Source organism: Zeugodacus cucurbitae, chromosome 4 (assembly GCF_028554725.1).
Source record: "Zeugodacus cucurbitae isolate PBARC_wt_2022May chromosome 4, idZeuCucr1.2, whole genome shotgun sequence".
NCBI lineage: Eukaryota > Metazoa > Arthropoda > Insecta > Diptera > Tephritidae > Zeugodacus > Zeugodacus cucurbitae.
In genome coordinates, this window is record NC_071669.1 from 75341846 (window position 1) to 75354804 (window position 12959).

General features: G+C 33.5%; 2 protein-coding genes across 9 annotated transcripts; one reads left to right on the plus strand and one right to left on the minus strand.

The window, feature by feature from the left end:
• Positions 1-1143: 1143 nt before the first annotated feature.
• On the minus strand, positions 1144-2818 carry LOC105213021 (general odorant-binding protein 70). 6 transcript variants are annotated; one of them, XM_011185527.3, is made up of 4 exons: positions 2534-2818; positions 2340-2425; positions 1993-2288; positions 1144-1425 (listed from the first exon to the last, which is right to left on the minus strand). In XM_011185527.3, the coding sequence occupies exons 1-4, from the start codon at positions 2551-2553 to the stop codon at positions 1144-1146; spliced, it is 684 nt and encodes a 227-aa protein (XP_011183829.1). In that variant the 5' UTR covers positions 2554-2818. The 6 variants fall into 6 exon arrangements, with proteins under 6 accessions (XP_011183829.1, XP_011183828.1, XP_011183827.1 ...); XM_011185526.3 differs by having other exon boundaries at positions 2340-2430; positions 2534-2718; XM_011185525.3 differs by having other exon boundaries at positions 2340-2430; positions 2510-2718.
• On the plus strand, positions 1419-10673 carry LOC105213022 (uncharacterized). 3 transcript variants are annotated; one of them, XM_029040786.2, is made up of 4 exons: positions 1419-1747; positions 8565-8702; positions 9153-9334; positions 9400-10673. In XM_029040786.2, exons 1-4 carry the CDS (start codon positions 1743-1745, stop codon positions 10572-10574), a joined length of 1500 nt encoding a protein of 499 aa, XP_028896619.1. In that variant the 5' UTR covers positions 1419-1742; the 3' UTR covers positions 10575-10673. The 3 variants fall into 3 exon arrangements, with proteins under 3 accessions (XP_028896619.1, XP_011183830.1, XP_054086283.1); XM_011185528.3 differs by lacking the exon at positions 1419-1747 and adding an exon at positions 7224-7914; XM_054230308.1 differs by lacking the exon at positions 1419-1747 and adding an exon at positions 8211-8400.
• The last annotated feature ends 2286 nt before the right edge of the window (positions 10674-12959 follow it).

The following is a 12959-nucleotide window of genomic DNA, read 5'->3' on the forward strand; positions in this document are numbered from 1 at the left end:
GAATGAACGTTTATTTTCTAATGCCAGAGTACCTTTCACGCAGAAGAAAATTTAATAATAATTTTAATAATACAAAATTTAAAATTTTACTAACGAAGAACAATAAATATGATATTACACTTATAGATTTCATAAATCATGTCACAAAGGCATGAGATACAGACATTACAGAACGGGGCACTTAATATACGGGTCGAATTGTGTGTTCTCATAGTAAAACTGCATAAATATGTACATTTTCTTTACTTGTTTTGATTCCGAATTGGTCGAGTAATTGCTTTTTTGAGATTTTTCCTAAAATTGGGTCCATTGTCCAATTGAATTTCATTATTTTCGCAATGCGAATATTTAAATATTTTACAAATTTGGTTTATATAGTTATTATGAACTAGTCAGTTTGTGAAATGTATTCATATGTACAGTGACTGACGAATCGGACGAACGGTATCAATAGGTACCCAATTGCTGATAAAAAGCTAATAAAAGTTTCGATATTTTATTTTCTGTTGTTATAAATATATAATAATGAAGAATTAAACAAAAGTAATATTTCTTCAAACAACAATAAGTAAAAGCAATAACTAAAGTTAATGTAAAATATGTCAACGTAATTCATTTTGTGACTTAATATAAACAGGGATAAAAATTAATATTGGTACTTCGTAGGTATAACCACGTTTAGAGTCTATAACGGCTTTGATTCTTCTTGGCATTCTACTACACAGGTTTGCGGATATTTCTGATCAAATGAAATCCCACACCTGCTGCACCTTACGCCATAATTCGCTCAATGGGCCGATTGCGCCTGCGACCGATTCTTATACTCTCACAACAAAGTTACTAATCCGAATGCAGCTTCCTTCTGCCATTTATTCTGTAAGATTTAGTGTTTCTGACATTTGACGTTAGTGAGTCAACGCACTTTTAGTCATTTTCAAAATAAGCTTTGTATAGGAGGTGGGCGTGGTTAAATCCAATTAATCTCCAATTTTCGCGACAAAACAGAAGCGTTCTCACTGTGAATTTTCACTGATTACATGGCTTTCAGAATGTCAGGTTTACTTGCTTAAAGAGAAAAGGTAATTTTTTTAGAAATTTTGTAGTAAGAATTGTGGTATTGCTATATTTATTCAATAAGAAAAGTTATTCGTATTGATTTAAGCAATAACCCGTTATTTGGTCTGATATACAATCGAAAACGTCGAATGCCAAGTCGCAGCTTTCGCCACGTTTTGGTAGTTTGCGTCGATTAATATTATACTTTATTGAAATTGCATGCAGGCAGAGATTTGCGGATCGAAGAGTGGCCATAAAAAAACTGTGTTCATTCACTCCTTCTGAATAAAAGTTTACTAAGCCATCAAGAGTAGGCCATCCGAATTTGTCGATAGCGTTATTTTTCGCATAAACGCAGTGTAGAAGGCACTGAAAGAAAACAGAAATTATTACAAATATATATTCCTAAATGCATTTAGAAACGACTAAACTGCAAATGAAGATAGTGATCACTGATCGGGGACTAATGTATTTTTCCTATTTCTTTTTTATGTGCATAAACTTGAAGCAAACAAATCGGGGCGAGCTATAAAAAACGTGTGAAATTATTACTATTGTTTGGATTGGCAAAACAACTTGCTTCAAACGAACCATGACTTTTGTTAAAATGAATATGCGAATATACTTTCCTACTCAGCCGTTTGTTAAAAGTCAATGGCAACAACTGGTTCTTCGAAAAGGGTGGAATGAGGTAAATATTAGTATGCATTTACAAAAATACATTTAAGTAAAGTTCATTTAACTATCATTGAATATAATTGCACGAAAGGGCATGTGTTTTGTAATTAAAAAAGATTGCAAGTTTTTAATTGTCATTTTAGAAAAATTACGATTTCATATAGGCATATATGTACATACTTATGTATATACATATGCATGTATATCCATATGTATTTACATATGTACGTATGAATGCTAGAATAATTGCATACTTACGCCAGCTAAGCGTTTTTCCTCAGCCGGCACCAACGTGGGATGGTAAATACCACTACGCGGATCATACGATATGCGCCGAAAGTGCTGCGCCAAATGCGTCACATGTCGCTTATCTGGTTCAAATTGATATAGTACATCATGTCGAGATTCTAAATTTGAGTTGTCTTCGATGGTATGGATAACCGATGGAGCTGAAGATGTTGTGGGGGGCGATTTGGTTCCCGAGATATTCTCTTCATTAATGTCCAGTGCTGAATAATCTTCATTAACTTCATTTTTAAGTATGTAGTAAGCCTCTGCGGAAAATATGTTCTTAATTTTATTGATCGTTGGGAATGACATTTTACCGCTAATTAGTTTATTTTTGACATCCTCTTGACACTCCTGTATGAAAGATTCAACTCGGCGAGCAGTACGAGGGGGATTCAAGCATCTATTCTTTGGAAATCAAAAGACGCAATAATAAAAGGATTACAACAAACATTATTATAAAATGATATATAAAGTTTCACACAACTTGTGAGCCTATAAAATGCAACACCTTCGTGAAAAAATTTCCATGTGCGTCAGTTACAAGAATACTAGCGATGTCCAAAATTATAAACCCAATATATGCTCGATAAACAACGTTAGATATCATTTCTATGAATTATAATTGATTGCTTATATACAACACAACCGATATTTTTTAGTTGCAAGATAGCGAGTACGGCACAACCACTTCGGGCGAATAACTTCACTTAAATGAAAACGAAACCACTTTCGATGCCACCCCTAGTAGTAGCGATGATGTTACTATAATAATTCACTTTCTATTGCAGATAACACGATTAAAAGCTGCAACAACCGGCATTGGCAATGATTATACTTGTTTCAATGTCAACATTACATCTTACACTTTTATTCACATTCAATCACAGCTGGAATGATACTTCAACATTGCCACTAATTGATGTTTATGCAGTGTATAGTTAGCTGTGGAACGAAATACTAATGTAAATCCTTCTCCTATCGAAATTTAAAATAAGTAAGGAAGGGCTAGGTGTGGGTGGGACCGAAAATTGTATACTCTCGTAATTTGAAAGGCTCAACTGCATATAAATATTTTCAGGTATGTATGTATTGCACTGATATTTAGTATCATATGAACTTATACCATTGAACGTATACTCACTTACTGCCTTCCCTAAATAAAAGCGGCAGCGGCCAATAACTGTTAAAAAATCCTCATGCCCATACAATTTGTATGGCGCATACCGAAATAATGCGACGGCGACGCTGATCGGTTGAAATATTAATTTTGACAGTGCGTTCCGAAGTGAAGTAGGCTGCGAAAAACGAAGTTTCTCTGTATAAAACCAGAGCGCGCCATTAATTTCTTCTTCTTGCTTTCTGGCGCCACCTGGAAACACCAAGTGAAGCCACTTTCCACTTTTCTCTCCAACGGAGTGGAGATCGTCGAACACTTTCAGAGCTGGCGTGTTTTCATCCATTCGAACAACATGACCAAGCCGCTGTCTTTTTATTAGCTGAACTAAGTCAATGTCGTCGTACAAATCGTACAGCTCATCATTCCATCGTGGCAGCCAAGACGCGAGTGCGCTAACTGTTTGTTTAATGACAGGAGATATTTCCTCTTGTCCTCATTCGCCACCAGACCCATACGAAAGACCAATAAAAATTAACCAACACAAATCAATATATTAAATATATTAGTGCAGTGTTAAAGTACATACTAATAGTTATAGTTTTATTATCAAATGGAATACGAGTAATCCTAAGATATTCTCACTTAATTATATTGCAACATATTCTATTCAGATAGAATAGATATAAACTCAGTAAAGGGACAAAATGTAGTACCCTATTAGGGAAATGTCAACCAAACGGAGTAAACCATTATACCTATAATAGTAGTATGGGAATTAGACTACGGCCTAGACCGATTATAACTCTTATTGGGTTCATTGTGGAGTCGAGAACATGTTTTTTTGTTTTTTTTTTTAGAAAACACTTAAATTGACGCTTATATTCGGCATGAAATCTAATAGAATTGGGGATTGAACTCATGCCTAATCGATTTTACCCATTTTCGTCATAAAGCGACATTACACCCAAGATTATACGTTCACTTAATCAAGTGGAACTTAGAACTAGGGAAAGTAATGACCCTATTTTAATCAGAGGCACATTATTACAAGGAAAATATTCCTTCTTAATATCTATAGAATATCTGAGAGATATACCGAGGGGTTTTGACCATTTTTTTACCAATTTGAATACAGCTTCTCTACTTTCATGACCATCAAATTTAGTGCTACCGGTATTTTTAGTTTTCGATTTAAAACAGGTTTAGTATTTTTACATGAGAGGTTGTCGTTGTTTATAATTCACTAATTTCACTTTTTTATGATTATGTCTTCACTATGCGTGGTTGACATAGCGTTTGTAGTTTGCGAGATATATACAAAAACCTAATTAGGAACCATGACCACTCTCCTAAAAAATGTATCCGTAAATGTCCACCTTTATAGTGATCGTATGCACCAAATTTTAGCTTAATTTGTTACTTATATATAGCACTTTGTAATTTTTCATTTAACGACGTTTTGGGGGCGTGGGTTTTCGTCCATCTGAACATGTTTAATCAAGATATCATAATTTTTACTTAAGTTATCGCTCGCACGACATCCTTATAATTTCAATATATGTCCATAACTCTATATTTAATTCGTTTACTTTCAGGTGTTACAAACAAACGTTATGTAGACAAAATTATTATTCTCTGTGCTACATGTTGCGAGAGTATACAAATTATTATTTTCTATTTCTGATTTCGTTTAATAAGATGGTTTGAAAGTTGCTATAGCAGTTCGTACTAGTGGTAGTTAGTGTTTAACTGGTAGATTGCAATGCAGTCTTATGATTGTATGTGTATGATAATAACAATTTACTATGATCAAACCTGTTGGTTAAACCCAATATTGCAATCATGGGTATATCTGACAATGGTTGTTTATATGAAGAGAGAAGCAGAAGTGCCCTATAATATTTACCTTACATTATTGGAAACAAGTTTGCGGACGACTTACCAAATTAATATATTTTTTATCGCTATGATTACCAATTTCAATCTAGCACATCACAAATGGATTTACATATAATTGATTAGTAAATCAAGTAAATGAGCGATATATTTATGGCTTTGAAATTGAAAACTTTCTGTTACTATTTTTACGAGAGTCAGGAAGTAAAATAATCTTTATCTACATATATATTGATTAATTGATTAGAATAATTATAACACATTTTGGATATTGTTAATAATTAATTAATAGATACGAAAATGTAAGAAATTAAAAAAAAACGCTCCAAATACCCATAAATTAGTTTTTTTTTGTTGCGATCCCAATAGTATTGCTAAAATCACAGTGATTCGAAAAGCAATATCGGTCATCCCTAATTTGAACTCCTTTCAACTTTTCGAACGATCAGTGTGGCAATCTAAAGAATCATCATAGAAAAGACATAAAACATTTAAGTTGATGTGATTTATTTGTATTACGTATTAAAGTCGGAGTTAGTGAAAATATATTTTCCAAATAAATACAGTGAAACTTCTCTAACTCGAATCACCAACTTCGAGTTAGATAGACTTCGAGTCATAGAATTTTCATTAAAACATATAATTTTTCAAACAGCTATAAAATACGGATTTATACTCAGTTCAATTTATTTACTTCGCATGAAGTTTTATGTCCATACGTTTAAAACATGTATTCTGTAATTTTGTTTGTTGCAGTTTGATTGTCTGGCCCTTCACGCCTTTGTTACATGATCTATGTAATCCATAAGTGTTATATCATAATATTAATAATCCCCTAATATTGTATAATCCCCTTGTCGAAAAGTTCGATTTATGGAAGGAAATTTGTATGAAATTTGACTTCTATTGCCGATTCAAGAGTTCGAGTTACGGTGAACTTCGAGTTAAGGAAATTTGAGTTAAGGAAGGGAATTTGTTTGAAATATGATTTCTAAACGCTATTGCTAATGCAAAAGATCTAGTTATGGAGATCTTCGAGTTATGAAAGTTCCACTGTATTTAAATACATATTTTTTACAATATAAAATATTTTCCTTATATTATGTTTTGTACGTATGTTGATCTCATTGGGCTGTAGATATTTCTAATAGCAGAATTGCATACTTCTGCGATAAATTAATTTTCCAACAAAAGCACTGCGTTTACTAAAGAGTACGATGCATATGTATATGTATGTACATATGTATGTTAAGAATAGAATATAAGTATAAACAAATGCATATGTATGTGTGAAAGAGAATACACAAATGTGTACGCAAAGTAGTGCATCCACATCACCTTTGCGTATGGAGCTTTGATTTGACCTGACTTTGTGATTCCATGCTCTAGTGAAACACTAACCCGATTCCAATTGCATTCCACGATGTTGAAGGTAGAAAATAAAGCTACGTAACTGTGTTTTAAATTGATTAGAGTGGTAAGAGCTTTGTTTGAGGCTTTTTAAGATTTAATATGATCTCGTTTGAAGTAGAACTCATTATGTAAAGAACAAAAGAATATTGAACTGAACATACATATATAGATGCATACTTATGCATGTATGTATATGTGCATATGTATATGAGTGTCCACCTTTTACCAACTCTAATGGAAATGACCGGAGAATATATACATAGATATGTATTTAAGAAAATATCTGTTGCAACCACAGCTTCGGATGTCAGAAAGGGCCATGAAAATCTATTGCATGTTGACTTAATTTACAGGGCTAAAAGAAAAGTGCTGCATACAACGAGTGAAGATGTGTTACCGGTAACTAATAATTGCATTTAATTGCCCTCACAGGTAAATTATTATTCCGGTCACTGAAAATTAACAACTAGCAAATTGAAAAATGTTTTTACAGGTTTATTAGTGTAGAATTTTTATTTGGTATCGTCAAGATTAGCGAGTTCGCCCATAAAATAGCAATTATTTTACTGAAGTTGTAATACAGAGGTAAATGACAATATAGTTATGGAATACAGAAATACTCTGCATAAAATTTAATAATTATAATAAATTAAAAAAATAGAAAATAGCAGTAGAGGATGTTGATGCTATTAACAGCATTTGTAACAAAATCCTCTGTCCAATGCAATTCTAGTAATTCAAAGGCATCACAGGACAAGATGAAATCATATTGCTAGAAATACGAAAATGTTAATATTTCTAACCATGAATTTATTAGTGGAGAGTAGCAGAAAAATCAGCAAGTCCACGAATGCGTGTAGCAATCAACACCAGTTGCGTGCCGATTGAAGCAACAAAATAAGTTCTCTCAACAATCAACCCAGCCGACCGATCGAAAAGTGTTGTTGCCGTGCTTCTGTTTTAATGCTGCTGCGGTGTTTAATATAATACATACATTTGTATGAGTTTATATTTACTCAGCCAGGGGTATAGGAGACGTTCCAGTGGTTGCTGCTAAACATATTCATGGTTATTGTATATTTGTCTGTTTATGTGGGTGGCCAGGTGAAATATTTGCTGCCACCACCCGTCCTCCATAGTCTGTTAAGCAATGAGCAAATGCGTTTAAATACGGAGATGCTAACACACAGAGCACTCAGTTCTCGATCTGTTCTTAACGCTATCGGTTCTTCTGGCATACATTCTACTACACACAGAAGTCACATTTAAAAAAGGACGTACAGTTTTAGTCACAGAACTGATTTAAACATTACAACATTTATACGATATTCATATAATAAATATCTTAGAGGAATGGTGCAATACATGCTTATATTATTCTCTGTGCTCTCTCTTAATGGTAAAGTGACTGAAGCTGAAATTGAGGAAAATACCATCAATAATGACGGATCATATTCGTTTCGGTAATTCGAACGTTTTAATTGATAAGGATGTTTTTTAATGAAAAATAATGTACAGATGGAAAACTAAAACTAAAGTAACAAACTTGCAGTAAAATCAATGTTTTTTCATTGAAGATCAAAATTGAGTTTATTATAGTTAAAAATAATATTACGAACAAATAAAAAATAAAATAGTCTAAATTGTGCACATTTTAACATTTTTAAAGGACGTCTTCTTATATAAGTGATTCAATTGCTTACATCGTTATTTCGCTTTATTTTTATTTTTCTCAAATAAACGCATGACATTGCTTTGTGTCGAAAAGCATGCCTTTGAGGTTTTTAATGTATTAAGATTTCTCAATTTCATAAAAGGAAAATTGAATATCAATACGCTATTTTGATATAAAAGCTTAATTCTTTACGATAATAAATGGCTTATAATTGTGATAATTTAATAATTCCATCATTTTGAGAAGCTGACCTTTACGAATTGGTAGCTAAAAGGTAGCATATTATTAAAATTTGGAAGATATCTTCAAAATAAAAAGGGGCCGACAAACAGGTTTACAAAGAAGTATACCAAGCTTTAACCGAAGTTGTATATGGAGTGTACAACATTTGTAAATATTTTATATTTACCAACAAAAGTATGTTTACTTTATTTATAGGCATTCCAACGACGACATTGGGAGCTTTTATCACAGTTCCTCATCAAGTCCAGACAACATAGTACAAGGACGTTATGGTTCCCGAAATCCGGCCACAGGACAAGTGGAGGAAGTGGTCTACACTGCCGGACCACTTGGGTAAGTACAAGTTAATTAATTTAATTGTTGCAATATTTTTAACTATAAGGTACTGAACAAAAAAGTTCAATTGCTTCAAAATTTAACATGCCAGTTAAGAACAGATTTTAAGTCTACATAAATTCATATTTATGTACGGTAAACGTATGTTTTATGGTAGTCATATAGTCATGTAAAAGCTTCAGTTACTTTCATACATAATATACATACATACAATACGAGGAAGTGCACTGGAGCGAAAATTTCGCATTTTCTGCACAATGCTTTGTTGTCTCGCCAAATTTTCCATCTTTGAATGTAAAATTGTATGCTTTTGGTTAGTTGGTGGAAGATGGCATACTTCATTTGGCTCAACGTTCACAAAAACTAATACTCATATACATAAAGATATACAAATTAAGTAGGGTATTTCACTAGTGTTCTTTAACTATTATGGTATTTGTTTTTTAGGTTTAGGGTCAACGGTCCAAAAATTCACCGTAAAATGAATTTAGCACAATATCCTGTCCGTAAGCTAGGATCTGTGAATGATCCATTGGCTGATCCGTACGATGACCCTTCCTATAGTTTCAGTTTCCGATCAGGAGATCAATCACGTACGGAAAGTAGTGATTCCTCTGGTCGAATAAGAGGTAAACCGTTTCTGGTAGGAATATGAAAAATTTAATATTCATCAATGTTAAGTGTTGTTTTTTAGGTCTGTATTCATACTTGGATGATGTCGGTGAACGGCATAATGTGCGATATGCAGCAGGTGCAGGAATAGGGTACGAAGTTTTGAATTCAGTACCTGATAATCCAGTTAGTGTGGCATATGATGCTCCTCTCTTCAAGGCCCATCCGAAGACGCGCGGCAAAATGACAACTCAACGTGGGCCTAATGGTACTTATAAATTAATTGCTGCTGGGCCCGACCATCGCCGCGCAGAAAGTCGAAGTGCAGATGGATTTGTGAAAGGTACTTATTCATATCTTGATGATGCCGGCATTCAACGCACCGTTGAATATATTGCTGGGCCTGGTATTGGATACAGAATTATAAAAAATCGCATGGGTCCTGGATCACATATAAACCCATCGATAACTGAGTTCAGATTAAGAGACACTGACTTTAATCTCTCAAATAATTTTGGTGTAGGAGCTGGAAGTGGTAGTAGTAGAGACGGTTTGGGAGCAGAAAGTCTATCAACAACAGTTGCAAACAAGATGGATAGTAATAGAAGGCTTGAAGATAATAAATCAGATAATGAAAGGTCTGTACTTAAAGATGGTTTACGAAATCAGATGAAAAGTGATCGTTTGGGAGCAGCTAGCAACAATCGCGGAATAACTCGATATGAGATGACTAATGGTGGAAACATAAAAGGAGGTTATGTTCGAAAACAAAATGTCAATCGGAATAACAATCGTAACAACATTAGTTCCGAAAATCGCGCAAGCCATCGTAATTCTGAAGCAAATATTTCCTCATCGGGTAGTGCCAAAGACAACAGTCGTGATCATGGTGATGTTAATATCGGTAAAGGCTATAACTACGTTTCACCACCTTCTTCATCAGACTTATTAGGCTTTAGTGATGATGATCTGGGCTCACTACCTCCCTTAATAACTAGTAGCCACAAAATCCTACAGTTGGAACGAGAAAAAGACTGGGCCGATCGACATCGAGACTCCACAGTAATACAAAATGTAGGAAAATGGTATATCGGTCTACCACCAGGACACAGTGTACGAGCCCATGTTCAGAATATAGATTTAGTGCCACTTGGTGGAAGAAGAATACCGTCACCATCCGAAGCATTACGACAAGATGAAATTGCTGATATTATGACCTCGATGGAGAGTGGAATTTCATACGGTGGTCAAGTTTAGAAAATAAACTAATAATAAACTAATAATAGTAAAGGAATACAATTTAGAAAGTTTAAGATAATGAAATTTAAAAATAAAATACATAAATGTGTATACCAATCTTGAACGTATATTTGTATTCACGGTTTCGTAATATTTCACAACTTATGGTAATTTGCAAGTGTGGAATCACATTCAGGTATTGGAAAACTTTCTACAATATTAAAGAGTGATCAACGAATTCCTGCTTCCATGAAATTTTATTATGATATGACACAATATTCGGTATAAAATCATTATATTAGGTATACGAGACCTAGAGAACTTAATACCCAATTTTACCATTTTTGGCACAGAGGACACTATTATAAGGAAACGATACGCTCTGATTTTATATAGAATATCTGAAAGACTTACTGAAATTTTCGGTAAAAAGAAAGAAAGCCATAGACACTTACGTCTTTATGTTCGGTAAATGGGACCTGGCGCTTGATTGTACCATATTAAAAAAATAGCGCTTCTGTTGTTTTTCCTTCTTATGATGCCAAGGACCTCGTTTACAAAATTTTATTAAGATATCCCAATTTTTACTGAAGTTATCGCTTGCACTACCTTTTTCCCGCCTGGATAAGGAAGCGAAGCGAATGGGTCTGGTGGTGAACGAGGACAAGACGAAATATCTCCTGTCATCAAACAAACAGTCAGCGCATTCGCGTCTTGGCTCCCACGTCATTGTTGACAGTCATAACTTAACAACAAAACATAACAAAAACTAAACTCTACAAGTCCCTCATCATTCCCGTCCTACTTTGTGGTGCAGAAGCGTGGACGGTGTCAACATCCGATGAGACGGCACTAGGAGTTTTCGAGAGAAAGGTTTTGCGGAAGATTTATGGTCCCTTAAACATTGGCAACGGCGAATACCGCAGAAGATGGAATGACGAGCTGTATGTCAAGAAGAAGCCAAGAAAAAGAAGTTTTCCGAAATAACGAACACATTAATTGCCAAGCATTTCACATTGCTTTTGAATTCTTTCAAGTTCTTTTTTTTTAACTGTTTTTACCACGATTTTATTTGATTTTTAACTCTTTCTACATATGTCTTCTTCATGTTGTCCGTTAAATCGAGTACTTACAAATCCCCGATGTTCGTTATTTAAGGTACTCAATATAAACAATTTGCTTGTTCGTTATAAGCGGTTTTCGTTAAAACGAATATTCGTTATTTCGGAAAACTACTGTATATAGTTTAGTTTTAGATGTTACCAACAACATTGACAATGCCGCTGCTGGTACGAAAACGCACATGTATATTTGACACAAACTAAAATATTTGTATATTTACGTTTTGCAAATTTTTATGCTAGGCATGCAACTCAGTATAGTCAGCGAACACATATAAAACAGTATAAACTACTAATATTAACATGTTTTACCCACTGAACCGCTTTTAAATTTTGGGTATGATTATCAAGTGTACATATTTCTTTTTAATACCGTTGTCTTCCCTTTATACATATCTTATAACATAGTATATAGGCATTGTACATTTTTATAATATTATTTGCGAAATTTGTTGACAAGAAAATTTTTATGCATATCATGTACTCGAATATTATATTTTTAGGACGTTTTCAGTTTTATTAACCTTGACTCGGCTGATAGCAGCCTGAGTTTAATAAGTTATTTATTGAAGTAGTCTAGTTATTAAAATATATCACCTATATTGCGTAAAATAAAATGTATACATTTATTTATCTTCTGCTAAGAATCTCCCCCTCTTAATAAATACTGCAAATGTATGTTTATAAATGTGAATATATACTAATTATAGCTTTCATTTTACCTAAAACAGAAATTGTTTTAGTTTCACATTTAGCATTAAGTTTAATTGGTAAGTAAGGGATAAATTCAATTTTTAAGAGCTAAAAGCGTGAAATATAATTATATATGTTTTCAGGTATACATATATTTCCCTTCTACAATTTATAATTGCAGAAATACACATTCAAACAAACAAAGAGCTATTATAAAAGTGCTCAACATATCCATCTCATGATTTACTTATTTACATGTAATTTCTCATTGCCACTTAATAAACTTACATACATACATGTATGTAAATATACCATACAAATATAAGTATGTATGTACATATATTACGGAAAATGAAACGGTGGACAACAATACCTCTAAAAGCACAATCTTAATTCAAATCACGTATCAAACGGAGAAATGTTTAAAATACAACGCACTATTTAGTGTTAGTGTCAATGCTGCAGCTTTAATTGAAATTTTGAAAGTTTTTAAGCTCAGTGGAATCTTGTTAAACTAGGTATTTGTACAATTGATTTCAACGCCGTGCAAGATTATGAATTCCCTACCCAACCTATGAGAACCATAAAT

What these genes read in the sequence shown, in the direction of transcription:
- LOC105213021 (XM_029040787.2), bottom strand. Translation starts at nt 2,632, where the DNA reads ATGATATCTAACGTTGTTTATCGAGCATATATTGGGTTTATAATTTTG. An exon ending in TGCATTTTATAGGCTCACAA is followed by an intron (nt 2,431 to 2,509) that starts GTTGTGTGAAAC and finishes TGATTTCCAAAG; the next exon opens with AATAGATGCTTGAATCCCCC. An exon ending in AGGAAAAACGCTTAGCTGGC is followed by an intron (nt 1,426 to 1,992) that starts GTAAGTATGCAA and finishes GTTTTCTTTCAG; the next exon opens with TGCCTTCTACACTGCGTTTA.
- LOC105213022 (XM_011185528.3), top strand. Translation starts at nt 7,805, where the DNA reads ATGGTGCAATACATGCTTATATTATTCTCTGTGCTCTCTCTTAATGGT. An exon ending in GACGGATCATATTCGTTTCG is followed by an intron (nt 7,915 to 8,564) that starts GTAATTCGAACG and finishes CTTTATTTATAG; the next exon opens with GCATTCCAACGACGACATTG. An exon ending in TTCCTCTGGTCGAATAAGAG is followed by an intron (nt 9,335 to 9,399) that starts GTAAACCGTTTC and finishes GTTGTTTTTTAG; the next exon opens with GTCTGTATTCATACTTGGAT.